This window comes from Heptranchias perlo, chromosome 3, assembly GCF_035084215.1.
Source record: "Heptranchias perlo isolate sHepPer1 chromosome 3, sHepPer1.hap1, whole genome shotgun sequence".
Lineage (NCBI taxonomy): Eukaryota > Metazoa > Chordata > Chondrichthyes > Hexanchiformes > Hexanchidae > Heptranchias > Heptranchias perlo.
The window spans coordinates 97,327,116-97,349,808 of record NC_090327.1 but is presented as its reverse complement, the minus strand read 5'-3'; the positions used below and the strand labels follow the sequence as shown (position 1 = coordinate 97,349,808).

Here is a 22,693-nt window from a genome sequence, read left to right as displayed (position 1 = left end):
GGGGCAGTGCCAGAAGACTGGAGGATTGCAAAATGTTTAACCCCTGTTCAAAAAAAGGGAGAGGGATAAACCCGGCAATTACAGGCAAGTCAGCCTAACATTGGTTGTGGGAAAGCTTCTGGAGACAATAATCCCGGACAAAATTAATTGGCACTTGGAAAAGTATGGGCTAATAAATGAAAGTCAGCACGGATTTGTTAAAGGAAAATCGAGTTTAACTAACTTGATTGAGTTCTTTGATGAAGTAATGGAGAGGGTTGATGAGGGTAGTGCAGTTGTTGTTGTGTATATCGATTTTCAAAAGGCATTTGATTAAGTATCACATAATAGGCTTGTAAGCAAAATGAAAGCCCATGGGATTAAAGGGACAGTGGCAGTGTGGATACAAAATTGGCTAAGGGACAGAAAGCAGAGAATAGTGGTGAACTGTTGTTTTTCAGACTGGAGGGAAATATACAGTGGTGTTCCCCAGGGGTCAGTATTAGGACCACGGCTCTTATTAATATGTATTAGTGACCTGGACTTGGGTATACAGGGTATAATTTCAAAGTTTCCAGATGACATGAAACTTGGGAATGTAGTAAACAATTTGGAGGATAGTAATAGACTTCAAGAGGACATAGACTTACTGGTAAAATGGGCAGACACATGGCAGATGAAATTTAACGCAGAGAAGTGTGAAGTGATACATTTTGGAGGAAGAATGAGGAGAGGCAATATAAACTAAATGGTACAATTTTAAAGGGGGTACAGGAACAGAAAGACCTGGGGGTGTCTGTACACAAATCTTTGAAGGTGGCAGGACAAGTTGAGAAGGCTGTTAAAAAAGCATATGGGATCCTGCACTTTATTAATAGAGGTGTAGAGTACAAAAGCAAGGAAGTTATGCTAAACTTTTATAAAGCACTGGTTAGACCTCAGCTGGAGTATTGTGTTCAATTCTGCACTTTAGGAAGGATGTCAAGGCCTTAGAGAGGGTGCAGAAGAGATTTACTAGAATGGTACCAGGGATGAGGGACTTCAGTTGTATGGAGAGACTGGTGAAGCTGGGATTATTCTCCTTAGAACAGAGAAGGTTAAGAGGCAATTTGATAGAGGTGTTCAAAATCATGAAGGGTTTTGACAGAGTAAATAAGGAGAAACTGTTTCCAATGACAGAAGGGTCGGTAACCAAAGGACACAGATTAAAGATGATCAGCAAAAGAACCAGAGGCAACATGAGAAAACATTTTTTTACGCAGCGAATTGTTATGATCTGGAATGCACTGCCTGAAAGGGCGGTGGAAGCAGATTCAATAGTAACTTTCAAAAGGGAATTGGATAAATACTTTGAAGGGAAAAAATATATAGAGCTATGGGGAAAGAGCAGGGGAGTGGGACTAATTGGACAGCTCTTTCAAAGTGCCGGCACAGATGGGCTGAATGGCCTCCTTCTGTGCTGTAACATACTATGATACTAGTTACTGCTTCGATAGCTAATTGTGGTAAAGTATCCCATGTTCTAATAACTCTGTGTGAAAAAAATGTCTTCTAACTTCCCCTTTCCATGCAGAGGGTATCAGAATTGAGCTGACCTGGATGGACATTGTTCCCAAAAAGCATAAACCAATCGGATTGTGTCAGTTTCGATAAACTCACTACATGTTTAGTCCGAGAATGAAACTGCTGAGGAACAACAGCACAGAGAGGAGCCCCTACTTACTGCTGACTAACTGTCCAACGCTCAGAGCTGAAGAAGAACAGGATGAAGAGGAAGAGGAAGAGGCTTGACGCACTGGGCTTTGTGCGAGAGAGGCCTGCCCATGTGCCATGTGCAGAAGGTTAGCCTGGGACACTGCCTGGCCTACCTGCGGATGCTGCTGCTGCGGCGGAAGCAGAACACACAAACATACAACCAAAGGTTAGATTACACTGAGATCTACGGGGAAAAAAATCAGTAATGTCAATTCACACAAAGTCTGCACATAAGTTGGAGCATAAATTCCCTTTTGGCTTTACTTTTTAAAAATTAAATTCATGGAAAAGGTGAGCAGAAATAAAGCAGTGCCTACATTAAGTGTTAAAAAAAGAGGTTAATGGCATTTAATTTTAAAGAAATATATAAAATATTCTAGTTTTGACTCAAACTATTTAAATGAGCATCACTGATTCTCTTTCACAATAAGAAGATATTCTGGGGGTAAAATTCAACTCTGGTGGGGTGCAAACCAGGTGGTAGTGGATCATTCGTGGATCAGGCTCATTATACAGCTGCCCGATCTGCTCTGTTGACTTCAATGGAAAGGAAGAGCAGGCGGGGTGTATAACGGGGGGAATGATCTGCTACTGCCCACTGTGCACCCCAGTGGAAGTTGAATTTTTTCCCCTCTGTCCATAAAGACACATAGAGGGGTAGATTTCACAAGTTGGCACTCTTGATGTAGATCCTCACTTAATTGGACAGCAGATTGAACAACTGGGCGGAAAATTGGGATGGCTTTGGAATGGGTGGACTGACCTCTGCGCCTGATTGTTCAGTCTGCCGTCCCATTGAGGCTCAGTCTGCCGTCCCAGTGAGGCTCAGTCTGCCGTCCCATTGAGGCTCAGTCTGCCGTCCCATTGAGGCTCAGTCTGCCGTCCCATTGAGGCTCAGTCTGCCGTCCCATTGAGGCTCAGTCTGCCGTCCCAGTGAGGCTCAGTCTGCCGTCCCAGTGAGGCTCAGTCTGCCGTCCCAGTGAGGCTCAGTCTGCCGTCCCAGTGAGGCTCAGTCTGCCGTCCCAGTGAGGCTCAGTCTGCCGTCCCAGTGGGGATCAGTCTGCCGTCCCAGTGGGGATCAGTCTGCCGTCCCATTGAGGCTCAGTCTGCCGTCCCATTGAGGCTCAGTCTGCCGTCCCATTGAGGCTCAGTCTGCCGTCCCATTGAGGCTCAGTCTGCCGTCCCATTGAGGCTCAGTCTGCCGTCCCAGTGAGGCTCAGTCTGACGTCCCATTGAGGCTCAGTCTGCCGTCCCAGTGAGGCTCAGTCTGCCGTCCCAGTGAGGCTCAGTCTGCCGTCCCAGTGAGGCTCAGTCTGCCGTCCCAGTGAGGCTCAGTCTGCCGTCCCATTGAGGCTCAGTCTGCCGTCCCATTGAGGCTCAGTCTGCCGTCCCAGTGAGGCTCAGTCTGCCGTCCCAGTGAGGCTCAGTCTGCCGTCCCAGTGAGGCTCAGTCTGCCGTCCCAGTGAGGCTCAGTCTGCCGTCCCAGTGAGGCTCAGTCTGCCGTCCCAGTGAGGCTCAGTCTGCCGTCCCAGTGAGGCTCAGTCTGCCGTCCCAGTGAGGCTCAGTCTGCCGTCCCAATGAGGCTCAGTCTGCTTTCCCAATGAGGCTCAGTCTGCCGTCCCAGTGAGGCTCAGTCTGCCGTCCCAATGAGGCTCAGTCTGCCGTCCCATTGAGGCTCAGTCTGCCTTCCCAGTGAAACTCCGTCTGCCCTCCCGTTGAGTGAGACTTCGTCTACCCTCCCATTGAGTGAGACTCCATCTGCCCTCCCGTTGAGTGAGACTGTGTCTGCCCTCCTTTTGCAGGAGGCTCAGTTCATTTGTCCACTGAAGGCCTCAAATGGGCCCAAGGCCTTCAGCAGGTTAGGAATGGGGGGTGTGGTGGAGTTGAACGGGGAGGAGGCATCTACAGGACCCTCTCCCTCCATTTGGTGCCAGTCCCACTGCTACTCACAGCCTACCGACATGGTTTACATTGAGGACTGAGGGAGAGTAGGGAAAAGGCCCAGATGGAGGAGTAAAGGATTGGGACCCCAGGCCCTGTGCCCCCAGGCAGCAGTTGCATGTGGTGGCAATGGAAGGAGTGGTCAGCAGCAATTCTGTCAGGGGGAGGGAACTGCAGGTCTGGGGAGTGAAGCAGTGGTAGGCCTCACTGCCCAATTATGCCCACTTTTTCCTCTGCTATACTGCCTGAGTTCAGGCGGGATAGCTGAGGAAAATCCACCCCCTCCCCTTATTGTCAGCTTTAAGCATTTCCAGGTCAGGGACAATATGGGATTAAATGTGACGTAAAGCTCACTCTATACTTCCCTAACAATATGTCTCAGCCCAAACCTCAGAAGAGTGCTCCCTATTGCTGTTGTATTACACTGTCCATTCCCCACACTCTACAGCTGCCCTGAGATTGCCAATTAATTCCAAATGAGGAGGAGCTTTGTGCTGAGTCCACAGCTAGTAGGAACTGAATTGAGACTGCCCGAACTCATTTCACAAGGGTCGCCTGCAGCCAGTAGACAGAAAAGCATGTCAACCCATTACTGTGCTGGATTTGAAGCTAGGCCCCTGAACTAAAAAGCCTGTGTCTAGCCTATTATGCCGTCCAGTTTGGGTAACTAGGTGTGAAAGTTGCAGCTATTTTCTGTGCTCCACTCAGTTCCACAGGTACCTCAGTCAACAGTCCAAAAACAATACATTTCAATAATTGGCTTTTGGGTTTGTCTAAATGTATATCTCCATGTCTTGTCGGCACTGTAAATATAAACAGGGTTTAAGATCAACAACTCAAACAGTAACTGTAGCGGGCAGTGTTTAATGGTAACTTTTGATTAGTGGTGAGACCATGTGTTGGCAATGATAACATTTATTTATGTTCTTACAATACAGCACATAGAGGGCCGCTGTGCCCCTGGAACTGCCTGTGATATATAACTCAGTACCACTGCAGCATGCATTACATGATAAAATCTCAGGAACCTACCATTTGAATTGGAACTACCAATATTGTACTGAACAGTAACTTCTTTATTTCATAAAGAAAAAGTTCCTCTGCCTGTAAATATTATAAAAAAACGACACAGTAGGAGTGCATTTTAAGGCAGTGGCACATTGAGGAGTTTGGATGATGGTCTTAAAACTGAAAGCAAGTTGTTATACCTGCAATCTATGTGTAAACCAGGGGTGTCCAAACTGCGGCCTGTGGACCACAAGCAACCCCTGTCCCCTGACAGTCTGTCTCTTGAAGCACTGGCTGTCGAGAACTCAACTGGATCAAAACCCCCTACCTCTATTTGGGCCATTTCTTATTTGCTGACTTCTTCTGTCTGAATTTCACGCAGTGGTATCCAAACTTTTTGTCTTTGCAGGTCTGTGCCATGGAGCCTTCGGGCCATGTATAAAGTTTAAATCCATGTTCCCATTAATTTGCAGATATCTCAGCTTGCCAACACTAACGGGATCTTCGCGTTCTGATTTATTATTTATCCACCGATGAGGCAACAGCCATTAGAAACAATCCCAGCTAAACCTCTTGAACACCAAGATCTCTTAGGGTCAACGAGATATCAACAACTTAATAGGAACATGGATTTAAACTTGATGGGGGTAATTTTGAGTTTGGATGATGGTGCAAAACGGGCAATATCGGATCAGCCGCCCCTTATACAATTCCCCTGATTTTCATTGAAGTCAATGGAAATAAAAATCAGGAGAGATGTGTAAGGGGCGGCCGATCTGATATTGGCCATTTTACACTATCGCCCAAAGTCAGAATTACCCGCAATATGTGGGGATTGAGTCTCCATGGTACGAACCTTATGTGGCTAACAATGGTGAAAAGCTTGGGCACCCTGCACTAAACTGTGTAGGATGATTTGCGTGTTAAAACTTCACTAAGCTAGTAATGTGAACCAGGTGCTGGACAACTTGATTAAATATACTATTGGTGAAGCTCAGCCTACTTGTAAATTCTGACTCTAATCCCCTCTCATGGCAATTTAAAGGTGGCAAAGCCTTGTGGAGGGAGTTGAAAGCATTAATATAAGAGAGTGAGAGCTAGAGTGTCAATTGGGCACTGTTGTCCAATACATTAGCCATTGGCCACATGTGGCTACTTGGGAATCCAGATGTGGCTAATTGCATTTCTGATTGGTAAATAAAAAATGAGTAATAGACACCATCGTTGGGTATGTGACCTCAATGCTTGTATTCACACAGTGTGTGCATGTGTACTTTAATCTTTTTGTGTGCTTGATGATAAAATGGTTAGACGAAAAGCAGAGTGTGCGAGTATTTTTTGATCATCGTGAGTGCTTTACTTCCTTGGTTAATCATAGAATCATAGAAAGGTTGCAGCATGGAAGGAGGCCATTCCGCCCATCGAGACCGTGCCGGCTCTATGCAAGAGCAATCCAGCTAGTTCCACTCCCCTGCACTATCCCCGTAGCCTTGAAAACTTTTTCCTTTCAAGTATTTATCCAATTCCTTTTTGAAGGTCATGATTGAATCTGCCTCCACCACCCCCTCGGGCAGTGCATTCCAGATCCTAACCACTCGCTGTGTAAAAAAGTTTCTCCTCATATCACCTTTGGTTCTTTTGCCAATCACCTTAAATCCATGTCCTCTGGTTCTTGACCCTTCGATCAATGGGAACAGTTTCTCTCTATCTATTCTGTCCAGACCCCTCATGATTTTGAACACCTCTATCAAATCTCCTCTCAACCTTTTCTGTTCCAAGGAGAACAATCCCAGCTTTTCCAGTCTATCCATGTAACTAAAGTCCCTCATCCCTGGAATCATTCTAGTAAATCTCTTCTGCACCCTTTCTAAAGCCTTCACATCCTCCCTGAAGTGCGGTGCCCAGAACTGGACACAATACTCCAGTTGTGGCCAAATCAGTGTTTTATAAAGGTTCATTATGACTTCCTTGCTTTTGTACTCTATGCCTCTATTTATAAAGCCCAGGATCCCGTATGCTTTTTTAACTGTTTCCTCAACCTTCAATAATTTGTGTACATACACCACCAGGTCCCTCTGTTCCTATACTCCTTTTAGAATTGTGCCCTTTAGTCTATATTGCCTCTCCTCATTCTTCCTACCAAAATGTATCACCTCACACTTTTCTGCGTTAAATTTCATCTGCCACATGTCTGCCCAGCCTTTCTATATCCTCTTGAAGTCTATCACTATCCTCCTCGCTGTTCACTACACTTCCAAGTTTTGTGTCATCCGCAAATTTGGAAATTGTGCCCTGTACACTCAAGTCCAAGTCATTAATATGTATCAAGAAAAGCAGTGGTCCTAGTACCGACCCCTGGGGAACACCACTGTACACCTTCCAGCAGTCCGAAAAACAATCATTCACCACTACTCTCTGTTTCCTGTCCCTTAGCCAATTCTGTATCTATGTCGCTACTGCCCCCCTTATTCCATGGGCCGCAATCTTGATGATAAGCCTATCATGTGGCACTTTATCAAACGCCTTTTGAAAGTCCATATACACCACATCAACTGTTTTGCCCTCATCTACCCTCTCAGTTACCTCATCAAAAAACTCTTATCAGGTTAGTTAAACATGATTTGCCTTTAACAAATCTGTGCTGGCTTTCCCTAATCAATCCACAGCTAATTCTGTCCCGGATTATCGTTTCTAAAAGTTTCCCCACCGCCGAGGTTAAACTGACTGGCCTATAGTAGTGAATGGTGGTAGATGTCCTTTAAGTAAATATGCAGATGTGAAGTACGTTTACCCATAATGTGTCAGTGTGTGTAAAAGACTAAATTTAGTGCGTATGGCTAAAATGGTGTCGCCGTGGCCACACTTGTGGCTAGTCAGTGATTTCTATTGGACAACACTGGCTTAGGGAACCAGTGATTCCAGGAAATTCCAGGATCCGACAATGCAGGAGCTAACCCTCTGGACCATAGATTCAAGGTTACGATATAATTTGATTTTCATATCTGGCATCAGCATAACCTGCTCATCATCACAGGTATTAAAACAACAAAATAGTTCCAATTTATTTATAATTTTATCATAACACAGACATTTATTTCTTCAGTCAAACTCTTTAACTAACCACCACGTTTAAATTCATGGTACAGTGCTGATCATCACCAGACTCAGTGACAATCTTACAATCTGACAAATTGGTCTCCGAGGACATTAAACTACGTACAAACCACAAAGGATCGCTTTAGAGCATCAATTAAGCCAATATGTAAGATCATTACTGTCAACAGGCTACACGTGAACTTGTCCTTTTTAGAAAATACTTTTGATACTTCAACTCCATTTGCCACCCATACATCTCATTTGCTGCTCATCGTATCACGGTAAGATCTACTTGTGCTGTGATGTCTTATCATTCTTGTATCATTCTTACTTTCACTGTACGTGTCTTTATTACTGCTTTGGAGCACAGCTTATAATCAGACTGGTCTCCCTGGCTGATTGAATACAATACTGAGGGATATGCTGCATATAGTGCACTATAATAACTATTCACACCTTTATTTTATTGAATGAATTTGTGCATCAGGATTATTTTACAGGACAAATAAATAATTGTACCTTGACCCTTGGTTTGATATGGCTCATGGCAGGCAAGTGAATTGTAATATGGGAGGAAATCATTTACCTGCTGGCCTGGCTTTATGGGCGACAGTGTTATTCCCTGTGTATTGATCACTGGCAAGATCTGATTCCCAATCACTGTGGCAATGATCTGACCTTGGGCATTAGTCAGTAGCTGAGGGGTGATTGGTTGCACTTGGATGCCCTGAGCCCTGCCTGCATTTTGACTGGACGGCACTGTTGGGTTTGACATCAACGGGATCGTTCCGATTATCTATAATGAGGAGAAGCAGAAATAAGAAACAGCAAGAGCAAGAAGTTCAATAACATTTTCTCTACTAGCCTTCCTGTCAAAGTAAGTAACTGGATTAATAGGACTGGACATTGCAAATGGCTGTTTATTTCAGCCGGACAAAGCATTCTCTATTTGATTGTTTCCTGTTGGACTAAATATTGAGGTTTTCTTACATGGTTGTACAATTAATGTTTTCGATAATGACAAAAAAAAAACTTGTTTGTAACAGAAACACTGAGGCAGGTTGCAAAATGAATTTAGTGCTTTCAACCCACAGGAGAACTAAGTTTAGGCACTTTAGTTATTTGGTGACCTTTAAGAGAGATTCAAAGACCAATTAAAAAAAAAATTCCAGTATAACCTCGACCTGAACAGAAATGGAAAAAGGCTTACTCCCAAATGTCATGGTCTTTGCAAATTGATTTAAATTTATGAACTAGTTCATTTGGCTATCACAGCCCTGTCACATGACATAACTGCAATAACCGTATTGATTAACAGAATGAAATTTTTAAGGGAAAAGATTTCAGTTCTTGCAATATTTCCGCTCTTATTGCGATGCACGGTGCTGTTCAAGAACCAGCAGCTGCTTTTCCCAGAACATCTGATAATCATGTTTAAAGTGTCTCCACAGCCCTGTATTTCACAATCGCTAATAATGCAATCACCTGCACTTACTGGCTTGGGATCAAAGTGGGGAGCTTCACAACTCATCTGAAAATGCTGGAAGTCACGGTGCACTTTTACCACTTCTACGTCACTCGGATATTTTGTGAGCAAGGCAAGTGATGACATCTTGTGGTTACATATCAGTACAACACTAATGCTTCTGAATCAAGAGTAGAGGGCGACTATTGTGGGGTCTGAAAAATCATCCCGTTTAATCACTGGGAGTGCTGGAGAAATTAATATGCTGATAGGAACAAACACAACTAAAGCACTTGGGCAGAAGTTTCAGCCAGTGGGACAATATTCAACATAGTGGCGAAAACCTAGTTCCTTTTGTCCTGGACACCTGCCCTTTCAATGCTGGTTGGGATTTTAACAATACAGGAATGTAAAAGTCGGGACACCAAAAGCTGAACATTCTCCAGAGCACCACAGAATTGAATGTCACACCCACCCATGTCCAGCAAGCACGCATGTCCAGCACATGTGTATATCCAGCATGCATGTCCAGCACACACATGTCCAGCGCACATTTATGTCTAGCACACACATGTCCAGCATACACATATGTCCAGTGCGCATGTTTGTCCAGCAAACATGGACGTACACCACACAGATAGGGGGAAAGAAACACAGGCACAGACCAATGCAAAATAAAACTCCTCACTATAAATATCACTCTGCTGTTGGATCACTGTTAGGTCCTTAAGCCCACGAAATTCTCAGGTCTAGGATGAGCACAGCCCACGGGGAAAGGTCGCTCTGGCTGTCCTGCCTCATTTCCGCAGCCTTGTCTGTGTCCAGGTGGCCTTGAAGAGGGAGCAGGCGGTGCTTGAGGCCTTCCGTGACCAATGGGAATCACAGGAAATAGTGTCTAATAGACACTTGTAATAACATCGTGATATAGTTGTGAATGGGACTTTGCTGCTTAATTTTAAGCATTTTTCAGTTTGATTGCACCACATGTTAGATTAGTGTATTATTGGTGCCCTTCAAAAGGGGCACTGTGGTGCTGACTTCTGTCAGGTGACACTGGGGCAATTCAGTGCCACCTCTATTGGTCCAATTAAAATAGACCTTAAGCCCATGAAACAGAACAAGCAGCATATGCTTGATAACAAAGCAGACTAGGATCAGCCAATTGGTCCTGTACAGTATTTATGCTATTTTCTTAAAGGGTCAAGTGTATGTTTACCTCGATCCTCTAAATCGAGTCACAGTTTTGTATCTAATGCAGATTGATTCAATGGTTTAAATCATGTTGATACGCATCTCTAAGCCGGAGGCTGTTGGAGCTTTTTGCTGGGTGAGGGGAGGTTAGGTTTAAAAAGCATTACCAAAATAAAAGCCCGCACCTTTTGTTTCCCACTCCCATGCCCTTGTTGTGTACGTTAACAAATGAAGGCAAGACTTTGACAACTTAGCGCTCCTGATGGAAAGCTTCATGCAATGGGAGCGTACATCGGCAATTCAGCTGAGGGCAGATTAGCGGCCCTGCATGATTTTCTATCCACTAAAATGGATAGTCGGAAAATCACACTGTCCTCCGCGCCTGAATTCCTGAAACGCTGAAACGTGCTCCTGTGGCGTGAAGCTCTGCATTGGGAGCTCCATATCCGAAGATTTACTCCACCGTCAAAAGACCCCGAGTAAGAACAAAAATATTTCCCTCCTACATCTTTGTCTCATGTTTATTATTGTTAAGCTACATTGTTCAGATTTATTTTCTACATTGTTGAAATAATCGACGAGACCAATTTAAAGGGACACCGCATGATTCAATCATTCATTTAGAGGTGCTGGATGTACAGTGTCATTGAAAAAAATAGCAACATTCCACCTAATTATAACCAGTACTGGGTTTCTGTGTTGTGCCAGTCAGGGGGGCTGGGGATGACGACATCTCTTTGAAGACAGTGCTTAAGTTGTGCCGTATTGAAGAATTGCTCCTTGCCTCTTCCCCTGACTGAACAGGAACCTATTCTGCCAATTGAGTGGTCTTAGTTTTGCTGTATCAGTTGATACAAGAATGAAAGGTATAACCCCAGGTTTTAACACCGCTGCTTCAGCAGGGCAGGGTTGACAACAACATGAAAATGTGCAGGAAGTGCTCCTAAATTATAATTTAGAAATGGACACAGATGCACTTTTCATCATGTCACGCAATTTAATAGAATACATTTTTGTGACACAGTGGATGAGCTGGATAACAGTTTATTGCTAATTCATGATGAATGTACATTCACATCATTGTTGATTGAACAGGGCACAAAAAAAAACTTCCCTTCAAATACTGCAAGATAGCATCTTCACTTTTTTTCCCCTGAAGTTGAGGGTAAGACCTCCTCTTCCAATTTCTTACCTTTCCTTTCTACCATTCCAGTTCTGTTGAGACCATGAAGTGAGATTCAAACCCCATTGGGTTCCCCTGAATGCAGGCAGCACCTTAAATAGACTAGTACAGGTTGCCACCAAAAAGGTACGTTGTAAAAAAATACTGACCTGAATGTGGAGCAGGGAGGAGAAGGAGTGCTCCTCTCGACCCCATATTAAAACCATGGACCACTGCCAGCCACCACTCGACTCCCCCCACCCCCCACTTCCCAGATTGACGCTTTGACCCCCATCCCGATGGCACCCCCCTCACCGATGTCCCTCCTTTTCCTGGTCGCCACCAATCCCCTTCCCCTTTAACGAGGGCTGTGATGCAGTGACCTGAGATTCAAAGCCTCTTCATTGCGAGCTGCCTGGGGACATCCAGCAGGGGTCTGCAGCTTGCTGGTCTCATTTAAATGAGGCCTGAGGCCCAATATCGGGTGCACATTGGGTCTACCCGTTCAGGCACAGGTTGCGCCGGCCCAATACTTAAGCAATCTTTTCAACCAGGTTTATGGTCAACTCCTCCTAATCTCTCCCGCCATGGCTCAGCGCCCTTTTCCCTTCCGATTTCGATTTATGAGGTACATTGGGACTTTTTTTAAACATTAAAGGCACTATATCAATGCAAGTTGTTGTTGTTGGTACCACTCTCTGCAGGCTATTCGCAGCAGGGGAGTTGACTTGCTCCTAGGCCCATGCAGCTCTAAAATCAGTTGCGTGAAGGCACTTGAGAATAAGGAATCATTGATGGATCACTCATCCCCCCTGCGTGAGGTTTTTGTTCAGTGGCTCCCTATGATGGCATGGCTTGGGCTCACAGTGTATCAGATTACAGGCCTCCACACCATCTCTAATGTTTTAATTTTTAAACAGATTTTTTTCTTCTTTTGCATATATTATCTGTGGCCCAGAATTTACTGGAAGGTTTCGGCATTACTATGGCGTAAGAGTGGAATTGCACTGCTTTTTTTCTGAGCAAATTTGCGAGTAACTGATTTACACCAAAATATCACCACATAGAATCATAGAAAGGTTACAGCATCGAAGGAGGCCATTTGGCTCATCGAGTCTGCGCTGGCTCTACGCAAGAACAATCCAGCTAATCCCACTCCCCTGCCCTATCCCCATAGCCCTACAAATTTTTTCCCTTCAAATACTTATCCAGTTCACTTTTGAAGGCCATGATTGAATCTGCCTCCACCACCCCTTCAGGCAGTGCATTCCAGATCCTAACCACTCGCTGTGTAAAAAAGTTTCTCCTCATGTCACCTTTGGTTCTTTTGCCAATCATTTTAAATCTGTGTCCTCTGGTTCTTGACCCTTCCACCAATGGGAACAGTTTCTCTCTATCTACTCTGTCTAGACCCTACGAGAGAATTTCCTCAATCCTTGACATAACTTGAGTTTGTGCCACACCGAAGTTATGTCCACTGAAACCCCACTTAGTTCATTAACATATCTCCAACCGCACCCCCCCCCACCCTTTGCAAAAGATCAGGGAACGTGAGTTTCCTGCATTTACGGGTGTAAATTTACACCCAAAATTTTAGGCGCAGTTGGACCCGTGGTCATCTTATCTGGTGTTTTATAGCGATTTTCTTTTAGCTTAAAAAAAAATTCTCCTTACTGAGACCTGCACTGTATTTTCTATATCTTTGAATTATTTTTTTATGACATTAAAATCAGTTACGTTAAAAAGAGAAAAGCTTCCATGATTGCATTGTTTTAAATGTGTTCTGCTTAACATGCACAAATGATGGTTTGATGGCTTCAAAAGCGTCAAAATGTTAAAGAGCAGCTTAAATTGCGTCCGTAAATTGGGTTTACGCTGATTTTTGCTTGTTTTACAACAGTTTTTATATTCTGGCGCAGGCTAATGACATTCTCAGGAAATTTCGGTGAAAGCTGCTAGTGTAGAAATCAGCGTAATTCGTATCGAGGAAATTCTGGTTCATAATGTGCTTTGAATTCGAATCCTTGATTTTGCCTTTTTCTGAAATTCCATCTTTACGTTATCTTCATCATCTTTTCCCATTGCCGCATTAGCCCCCCCTCCCCACCACTATATCTCTGCGTCCTCCTACTGGCAAGCTTCCTCCCTCAAGGTCAGAGCAGAGTTGGATGGATCTTGCTCCCCTTCGACTGATACTCCCCTGTGATGGGCTAACAGAGGGTGGGCTTCCAGTATCTGCCAGTTCTCTCTCGCCACCCCTTCGAAACAGGAACCATTAATTGGCAAAAGCAAGGTCAAAAGTCATGGAAGTTTCTAGCCCTTCCCTCACTGTGTCTGCCATGGCTCAGTGGTAGCATTCTCGCCTCTGAGTTGTGGGTTCAAGTCCCACTCCGGAGACTTGAGCCCATATCTAGGCTGACATTCCCAGTGCCAATACTGAGAGAGTTCTGCACTGTCAGAGGTGACGTCTTTCGGATGAGACATTAAACCGAGGCCCGCCTGCCCTGTCAGGTGGACATAAAAAATCCCATGGCACTATTCGAAGAAGAGCAGGGGAGTCCTCTCTGGTGTCCGAGCTAATATTTACCCCTCAACCAACTTCTATAATTTTTCTTATGATGTTAAGATCAGTTATGTTAAAAAGAGAAAAGCTTCTACAATTGCATTTTCTTAAATGTGCTCTGATTTACGTGCACAAATGATGGTTTGATGTCATCTAAAACAGATGATCTGGTCATTATCACATTGCTGTTTGTGGGAGCATACAGGGATGGGCAATAAATGCTGGCCTTGCCAGTGACGCCCACATCCCATGAACGAATAAAATAAAATCCTATGTGTAAATTGGCTGCCGTGTTTCGTACTTTACAACAGTAACTACGTTTCAAAAAGTACTTCATTGGCTGGAAAGCACTTTGTAACATCCTGAGGTCATGAAAGGTGCTATATAAATGCAAGTCCTTTCTTTTAGTCTTTCAATGGAGAGAGCTCCTTCTAGCAGCCTGGTCAACAACAGGTAACATTTCTCCCTCCTAGTGAAGGGAGGCGGGGTGAATGACCAGTCTCAATCGGGATTCAGATGCACCTAACTCTAGTCAGGAATGCCGTGCTCCAGATGCAGAGCTTGCGGATTAAGATGGCGTTAACTCATTGCATTAGTGAACAATCTACACCTTGGACCCCTGTTTACATTCATAGTCTGATTGTTTACATAGGTTTTAAATTCTATTCAAGTTACTTTTAAAGACTTGAAATCGAACTTTGCGATATTAGTAAAAGAGACATTAGCATATCTGCTATTTTAAAGATACTAAACTTTTAAAATGAATGGGTTGCCACCTTCCTTAAAATAGCAGACAAATGAAGTACATACAAGTGCATTATAATATTGCACTGTATAATTTCATGGCATAAGTAATTTTATCAAATGTATTTCTCTAAAGTTCATTGGTTGCACTCCTTATTGCAAATGTCTTTGTTCCATTTTCATAAGCTCATCTCTAATTCTAGCAGGAGGGCTGGTATAATCTCAGTGTTTCCCTTAAATTGCAAGATACGAACATGTGGGGCATAAGCGGTGATGGGCGGACGTTTTTCTTCCTTCTGATAGTGAAGAGATTTTCTCTGAGGAAGATTTGGTCTTGTTTGGATCTATTTTTGAAGCTGAATGCTGCATTCTGATAATGAGAGATGGAGCATGTTTGTGTTTTTCTTTGCTGAAGGCTGTGACCAGCTTTGTAACCTGATTATGTCGGAGAATCTCAGCAGCTGAGACACTACAAAAGCAAGCACATCTCATCAAACCCCTTTCCAGAGTAATGACTCTCGGTGCTGCAGGCCTGCTACAAGCAGAGAATCCATCAGACCTCATTAGCACCATTTAGCATCGAGACCCTCAGAGAACAAATATACACTTGTCTAATCAGAAGTGGATTAATTTAATTGGATCAACATGTCCATTTGCTTGATTTTCTTGTGCCGGCTAATCGTGGGTTGAAGAATATCTGAAATAGGCCTGCTAAATGTTAATGTTGACTGATAACACACTCAGCTGCATTTAATTCCGCATACGAAGAGCATTTTGAGTCAGGAGCCACTTGTTAAACAAGGCATGATCAGCTATGAAAAGGGTTTTTACAGCAGCCATACCCTAACATTAGCACCTAATCTATGGAAAACCTTTGATAAGATCTTACAAGACTCCGCTGCACTGTGGTGATAATGGCAAGCATTTTATCTCAATGCACCTTCTGGTGCTCATAGTCTTTACGCTTCATATTATTAGGCAATAAAACATTAAACAGCCCACACAACCACTGTCGCTTTTTCATAACACGAGACATAATGAGTTTAATAACACTTTTTAAACAGTTATCTACAATGAAAACCACATCCTAAATGCTGCAAACATTAACCCCCAAAGGCTGTGAACTTCACAGCATGGGAGGAAGGTTCTTATTGTTTATGAGCATTTAAGACACTGAGGATAAAATAGGGAATAATGGGAAGGTTAGTTTCCTTATTGGGAAATAATATATGAGCCTATTATAAGCTAACACTAGTACGCTGGACAACACGGGACCACTAACATTGGTCAGAGACTGCTCCTTCTCTCACGTAATGAACCAATTGCAAAGACTGAAGCTGCTATCGTAATCACTGGGACTTACCCGTTCCTGCCCATGAGTGATTCAAAGTGTCTCTGAATTTACATACGAAGAACAGAGCAAGTCAACCCTCTGAATACAGTTGTAAATAGACCTCAGGGAGATCAGACAGCGGAGTAATATTTAAACGTGGTGTTGGGCTCACATAGTGTTTTAGACATATGCGTTAACTAATGTGATGGGCCGTCTTAGTTTTCACTAACAGAGTTTTCCTTCTGTGCAAACAAGTTCTTGATCTGAAAAGGTTCTCGGAGATTTAGTGAGATTTCAAACATCTAGAAGACAAATATTAAATGAAAAGGAAACGACTTAACTGTTAGACTGTATCCTTTTCAACAAATATCCATTCATTTTATAAAAGAGCAGATTTTCACAAGAGTGAAGGGGTTAAGTTTTATTTTTTTTAACCATGTATAATATTCTCCACTAAAACGGTTAACTTATTGTCAGTGTTTTTGTACTTTCCTTTTTCCAGTTAATAATATTGAAAGACGCTGCGTCATATTGGGTGCGATTAAAGGAACTATTTGAATTTATATAGCGCCTTTCACATCCTCAGGTCTTTCCCAAAGTGCTTTACAGCCAATGAAGTACTTTTGAAGAGTAGTCACTGTTGTAATGTAGGGAAACGCGGCAACCAATTTGCGCTCAGCAAGGTCCCATAAACAGCGATGAGATAATGAGCAGATTATCTATTTTTTTAATGATGTTGTTTGAGGGATTGATGAAGACACTGGGAAGAACTTTCCTGCTCTTCTTCGAATAGTGCAGGGGGATCTTTCACATCCACCCGAGAGGGCAGATGGGACCTCAGTTTCACATCTCATCTGAAAGACGGCACCTCCGACAGTTCGGTTCTCTGTCAGTACTGCACTGAAGCGCCAGTCTAGATTATGTGCTGAATCTGGCAAAGTTGGTTGAGGGATAAATGCTGGTCAGGATACCAGGAGTGCCAAAGGTTCCTCTCGTCCAACTCAACAGGCAGGCAGGGCCACTCATCTGAAAGACAGAACCTCAGCATCCACAACTTTTGGGGGAGAGAGTTCCAGATTTCCACTACCCTTTGTGTGAAAAAATGCTTCCTGATTTCACTCCTGAACAATTTTAAGATTGTGCCCTTTTCTTCTGGATTCCTCCACTAGAGGAAATAGTTTATGTAAACTGTCCTCATAATTTAACCCTTTAAGCCCTGGTATCATTTCGGTGAATCTGCGCTGCACTCCCTCCAAGGCCAATATATCCTTCGTGAGGTGCAGTGCCTCAAAACTGGCAGCTGGAACCCCATGTGTAAAATGACTCAAATATAATCTTTTGGGTCTCTACTTGTCTGCTCCTCCAATTTTCTCCTTTTCCCTAACTGTAGTTTCCTTTTTTTTTATAACTTTAATCTCTCTATTTCTTTTGACTGGAATTTTGAGGGGAAATTTCCCAAGTCTGCGCTGCTGCCTGGGAGTCTCGCCCACCGGTAGCAGCTGATCGGGAGTATCTGACCATTCTGCCAAATGTATGGAAAACTGCACGCAACGTGCATGCGAGTATCCAAATGGGCGGCTGTCAGAGGTGAAGCTCCCAGCCAGCCGCTTTGGAGTCGGGAAATTACCCCTTCCATGATCTTGACTGCCAATTAAAATAAAGACCCTGGAAATTCTCTCCGGCTGGTTGCCCCATAACCTGCTATGTCCTGGAGCCTGATCTTCAGTCATTGTAAAAAAGATGAGCAAATATATGTATATATGGAAATTCTATCAAGAAGACTTTGGGGCAGGAATTTCTGCAGAGCTCTTCCTAGCAGGGAACCCGCCTGTAAACGGGATTTCCACTACACCGCCTCTGAAGTTAGGCAACAGAAGCTCCAAGGAAATTCCCGGCGTTTGTTCTCTTCCAATCCATTTTGCAGCCACTGCTACCACTCACATCTTCAAGGAGTAAATTTAAAAAATAACCGGAGACCTGTTTTTCATCAACTTCTCATTCTCAAATTTTCAGTTTGCCCCCATAATTTCGCCCCCCCCTCCCAATCCGTTAATGGTCCAGTGAAATTATTTTTGTAATATAGAAAAAATCCAATGTACTCGATTGACTAACAGAGGATCCCAGTCTCTGACTTCAGGGGCTGCATGAAGGTTTTCACTAGGCCTGATGGGGTACTGATACCTCAGCCATACACGGTCAAACATAAGCTCCTCCACTCCACAATGGAAGGGAGAGACACGTTGCCCATGGCAACTGTAATCTGCTCAGGCTGTCTGCCCGGCAGTTTTCTGACATGTATTTGGCAGACTTGTTTCCAGAATATGCACAACTATCATTTTTTTTTACAAATAGTGATGAATTGCAGCAAATAGTTAGTTTATATATGCTGTGTGATATGAAATTACGAGAGGCTATGATAAATTATGTTAATATTTCATTCAATTTGCAAGAACACATGTTGAACATTATGTCCCCGTATTTATTGTATAAAAATTATAATAGCCAAACATTAAAGGGTATGGAACAATAAACAATCAGGAGACACAAGCTTTGATTCAATTGACTTGTTACTGTAAACATTTCTTACAGCTTAAATTGCAGGGGAATCTTAATTAAGAGCACAGACAATCAAAGAAAACCTGATTTTACTTGCCAAAGTTTGATTTGGAAGCTCTTGCTGTAGGCTCTAGATATAGTAATATTAACAGATTTCCTGTAACACTGCTCATGGTTGTAAACAATTTTACAACACCAAGTTATAGTCCAGCAATTTTATTTTAAATTCACAAGCTTTCGGAGATTTTCTCCTTCCTCAGGTAAATGTTTTTCAGGAAGTGTCAGACTTAATCCACATCATGACTTACAGGAAGTGCATGCTATACACACGACTAATATATTACTAGTGCATCTCCCATGATAAATTGTAAATCGGTAGGTGAGGAAAAATGTAGGACAGGATAGCTGGGAGATTCACAGAGTTTGCACCACAGCATTCCTTAATGTGACACCTAAGGTGTCAACAGTGGCTCAGTTGGTGGCACTCTCTCCTCTGAGTCAGAAGGTTGTAGGTTCAAGCCCCACTCCAGAGACTTGAGCACAAAATCTAGGCTGACACTGAGGAAACGTTGCACTCTCAGTAATGCATTGAAAAATGCACTACTTTTCAGATGAAATGTTAAACTGAGGCCCTGCCTGCCCTTTCAGGTGGACATAAATGATCCCATGGCACTATTTCAAAGAAAAGCAGGAGAATTCTTCCTGGCTGATATTTATCCCTCAACCAACATCATTAAAAAAACAGATTGCTCATTATCTCATTGCAGTGGGACCTTGCTGTGCGCAAATTGGTTGCCATGTTTCCTTCTTTACAACAGTGACTACACTTCAAAAGTGGCTGTAAAGCACTTTGGGATGTCATGAGGTTGTGAAAGGTGCTATATAAATGCAAGTCTTTCTTTCTAATGTTTGGAGGCCTACACTGCAAAGGTAAGTAAATGGAAACATATTAGATTTTAAATGTAAGCATTAGCTAAAGCGTTACCATATATAATAGGAATAGATATATTAATTTGTCAAACACTTGACATTAATGGTTTTAATAGTTTTAAATATTACTACTATGAGCAGGGGGAGGTGACTTCCTCTATGTCCCAGTTGTAGTGAAATCAACAGGAGTGGAGATGGGAGAAGCAGGTTTGGAGGTCAGCGTGCCCAACTTGTGGAGCTCCCATTTTTTTATCGATCATTCATTTTAATTTAAATGAATGGCAAAAATTGGGAGCAGATTGGTCTCATTGTCCTCTGTGCCTGATTCTCCATTCCTAAAGTCAAAATTACCCCCAATGATTTTTGCTGTAATCAGCCAAACCGGATTGTAATATTCTATTACTGAGTGTGTACAGCTTTTTAAGACACTGGTGTTCAAGACTGTGGCAAGGAGGGTTAAGCGTTTTGATAATTCCAGCTCTGCTAGATTTCCCAGGCACCTTTTGCATCTGTATGTTTTTTCCAGCTAGTTTGGATGTGATTGTCCTGGTGAGAAAGTCAATGCTTTCAACGGACGAGCTTGGTACTCTTATAGATTAGGGGCGGGTGGCCACCGTCGTGGTCAATCTTTCTCAACAGAGTTATTGATTAACTCTTCACAGTGCCGAAGGGAGCACAGCATTTGTCTGCTTCGGAGATGCTCAGAGCTACTGTGCTAATCAAAGCGAACACTGAGAGAATCGCCCCGTTTCTGGACTATGAGTCTGAGGGCATCACAAGCTGACCACTTTGATTTGAAGCCAAAGCTGACTGTTATGGTTGAGATGAGACGACAACCTCTCAGTGTGGCTTTCAGCAGCTTTGTCCCAGCTGTTGAGACGCTAGCCTGACATTATTAGGGAACGACACTGATCCCTTCTTGTGGAGCAGCCATTCAATTCCCATTCTGCAGGAGTCCATAACTTTATAAAAGATGCCATAGAAAGCTGGATTCAGCTGACTGAAGATGAGCAAGTTGTGAAATATGCTGCAGAGTCTAAAATAGGGGTTGCCACATTCTACAGTGAAAAAAAATGGTCCTAAAATGGGTTGTGTTCTGGAATGGGTTAGATGGAAGGTTTTACACATTTTTTTTCAAATTAAAAACTAACAATTTTTTTTGACAAAAAGCAAATAAAGAACAAATTACATTGCTAACCATTCAAGGCTTCATGGCCTTGAATTTCTACTCCTTGTTCGATCTGGCTGCTGCAACGTCATAGAGTTCACCTCTCTGGAGCCTGGCATGCTCTAAATAAGGTCATTATTCATTTAAGCTGACAGCATGGCCGACACTATATTTATTTTTAATCGTACTTGTGACATTTTTTACAAAGGAAAAGCATATGGCAATCAAAAAATATTCTGACACTCAGCCGGAGCACGGGTAGGGGTGTTGCAATTGGCCTCAGTGCTCCATAACTCCTCGTTTCCACCCAGTGAGCCCTGCTGGACGTGTCTGTGGATATCAGGGTGTGGCAGGATTGGACTCAGCTGTGGTCAAATAGCCAGCCGACATTCACTTTCGAGGGTCATACATGATTAATGGCCACATAAAGAGGTCACGGAGCAAGACGGGCACCGATGAAACTGAACCCCAGGACAAGTCGGCTAATGGAATTACATCGTAACATAGCCTCGATTTTAACTCAGGGCAGGAGGGTGGTGAGATGAGTTGGAAACTCATCCATTGCTGCAGAAATCAGCTATTTTAACTCCCAGGTCTTATTAACATGCTGCTGGTCCACTTCCTGCCTGGAATGATCCATGGCCGGCCACCGGCATGCAGATAGGTGAGCGGAAAAGAGTTCCGGCAGGGTCTTGTGGGATGGAGGGGAGAGCACTCCCACTCCTCCTGGCCCCACGAAGAAAAGTGAATAACTTACCTCTCAAGGTCTCTTCAAGCCACAATCTTCGTCTGACCAGTTTGAGGGCATGTAAGTAACCTGGGTGATTTTAACTGCCTATCCACCCATTTTCCGCCGGGTGCATAGAGTTAAATCGCTCCATTAGTAAGGGTTTAATATGATTGAAGAGTTTAAAGTTATGAAAGGATGGGACAGGGTAGATAGAAGCAGGCTGTTTCTATTAGTTGAGGGGTCAAGAACGAGGGGCCGTAGAAACAAGATTAAATGTAAGAGATTTAGAACAGAGGGCAGGAGAAACTTCTTTACACAGATAGTTGTGAGTCTGTGGAAAATCACTTCCAGGGTTAGTGGGTGAGGCAGAAACTATGTCAATGTTCAAGATTAGATTGGAGAGGTGGATGAAGGAGAAGGGGTTGAAAGGATATGGAACAGAGTGGGTAAATGTGACTATTTGCTTGTGTGGAGGGTAAACGCTGACATGGACTGTGTTGTCAATTCTATGTATTTCTTCAGGGTGGGGGAGAAAATTGGGGATTAAAAACATTGTCATACTAGTAGTAGAAATCTGGATTTAATTGTTGAATAAATTTCTAAACTAATTGCATAAGCAAAGGAATTTCTGACTGCCTTAAATAATTGAATAAATTCCTGACTGGATTTTTAAAAAGTTGTTATGCTAACTTGGTTTTAACGACTATTCACAATACTGGCTGATTTCAATAAATAGTTAATTTATTGGCCACTTAATAATTAAATACAGATTGAACTTAATGAATAAATTTGATGAATCTCATCAAATTTATTCATTAAGCTCAATCTGTATTTAATTATTGTTACAAACTAGTGACTTATTGACTGAACCGAAATGATGGTTACATTTATGGGTTATTTAAACTGTGTTGCTATGATTTTGAATGCCAGGGAGGTGAAATTGGTTTGGGCAGTAGAGCAAAATAGGCCACAGCAAATCGGCAGTCCATTTTACATGATTCGGGCGGGGTGTAAACAGGCTGTCAATTCGTTATGGCCCGTTTTGCTGTACCTCCCAAGACCAATTTCATTC

General features: G+C 43.1%; 1 protein-coding gene across 1 annotated transcript in view; it reads right to left on the bottom strand.

Annotated features, from left to right (window-relative positions):
* Positions 1 to 22,693, bottom strand: part of pou6f2 (POU class 6 homeobox 2) — a 542,822-nt gene that overhangs the window by 53,541 nt on the left and 466,588 nt on the right. The window contains exons 8-9 of the mRNA XM_067980970.1: positions 8,366 to 8,575; positions 1,703 to 1,856 (exon numbers count right to left, since the gene is read on the bottom strand). Coding sequence (XP_067837071.1) covers positions 1,703 to 1,856; positions 8,366 to 8,575 — 364 coding nt within the window. The remainder of the gene's footprint in view (positions 1 to 1,702; positions 1,857 to 8,365; positions 8,576 to 22,693) is intronic.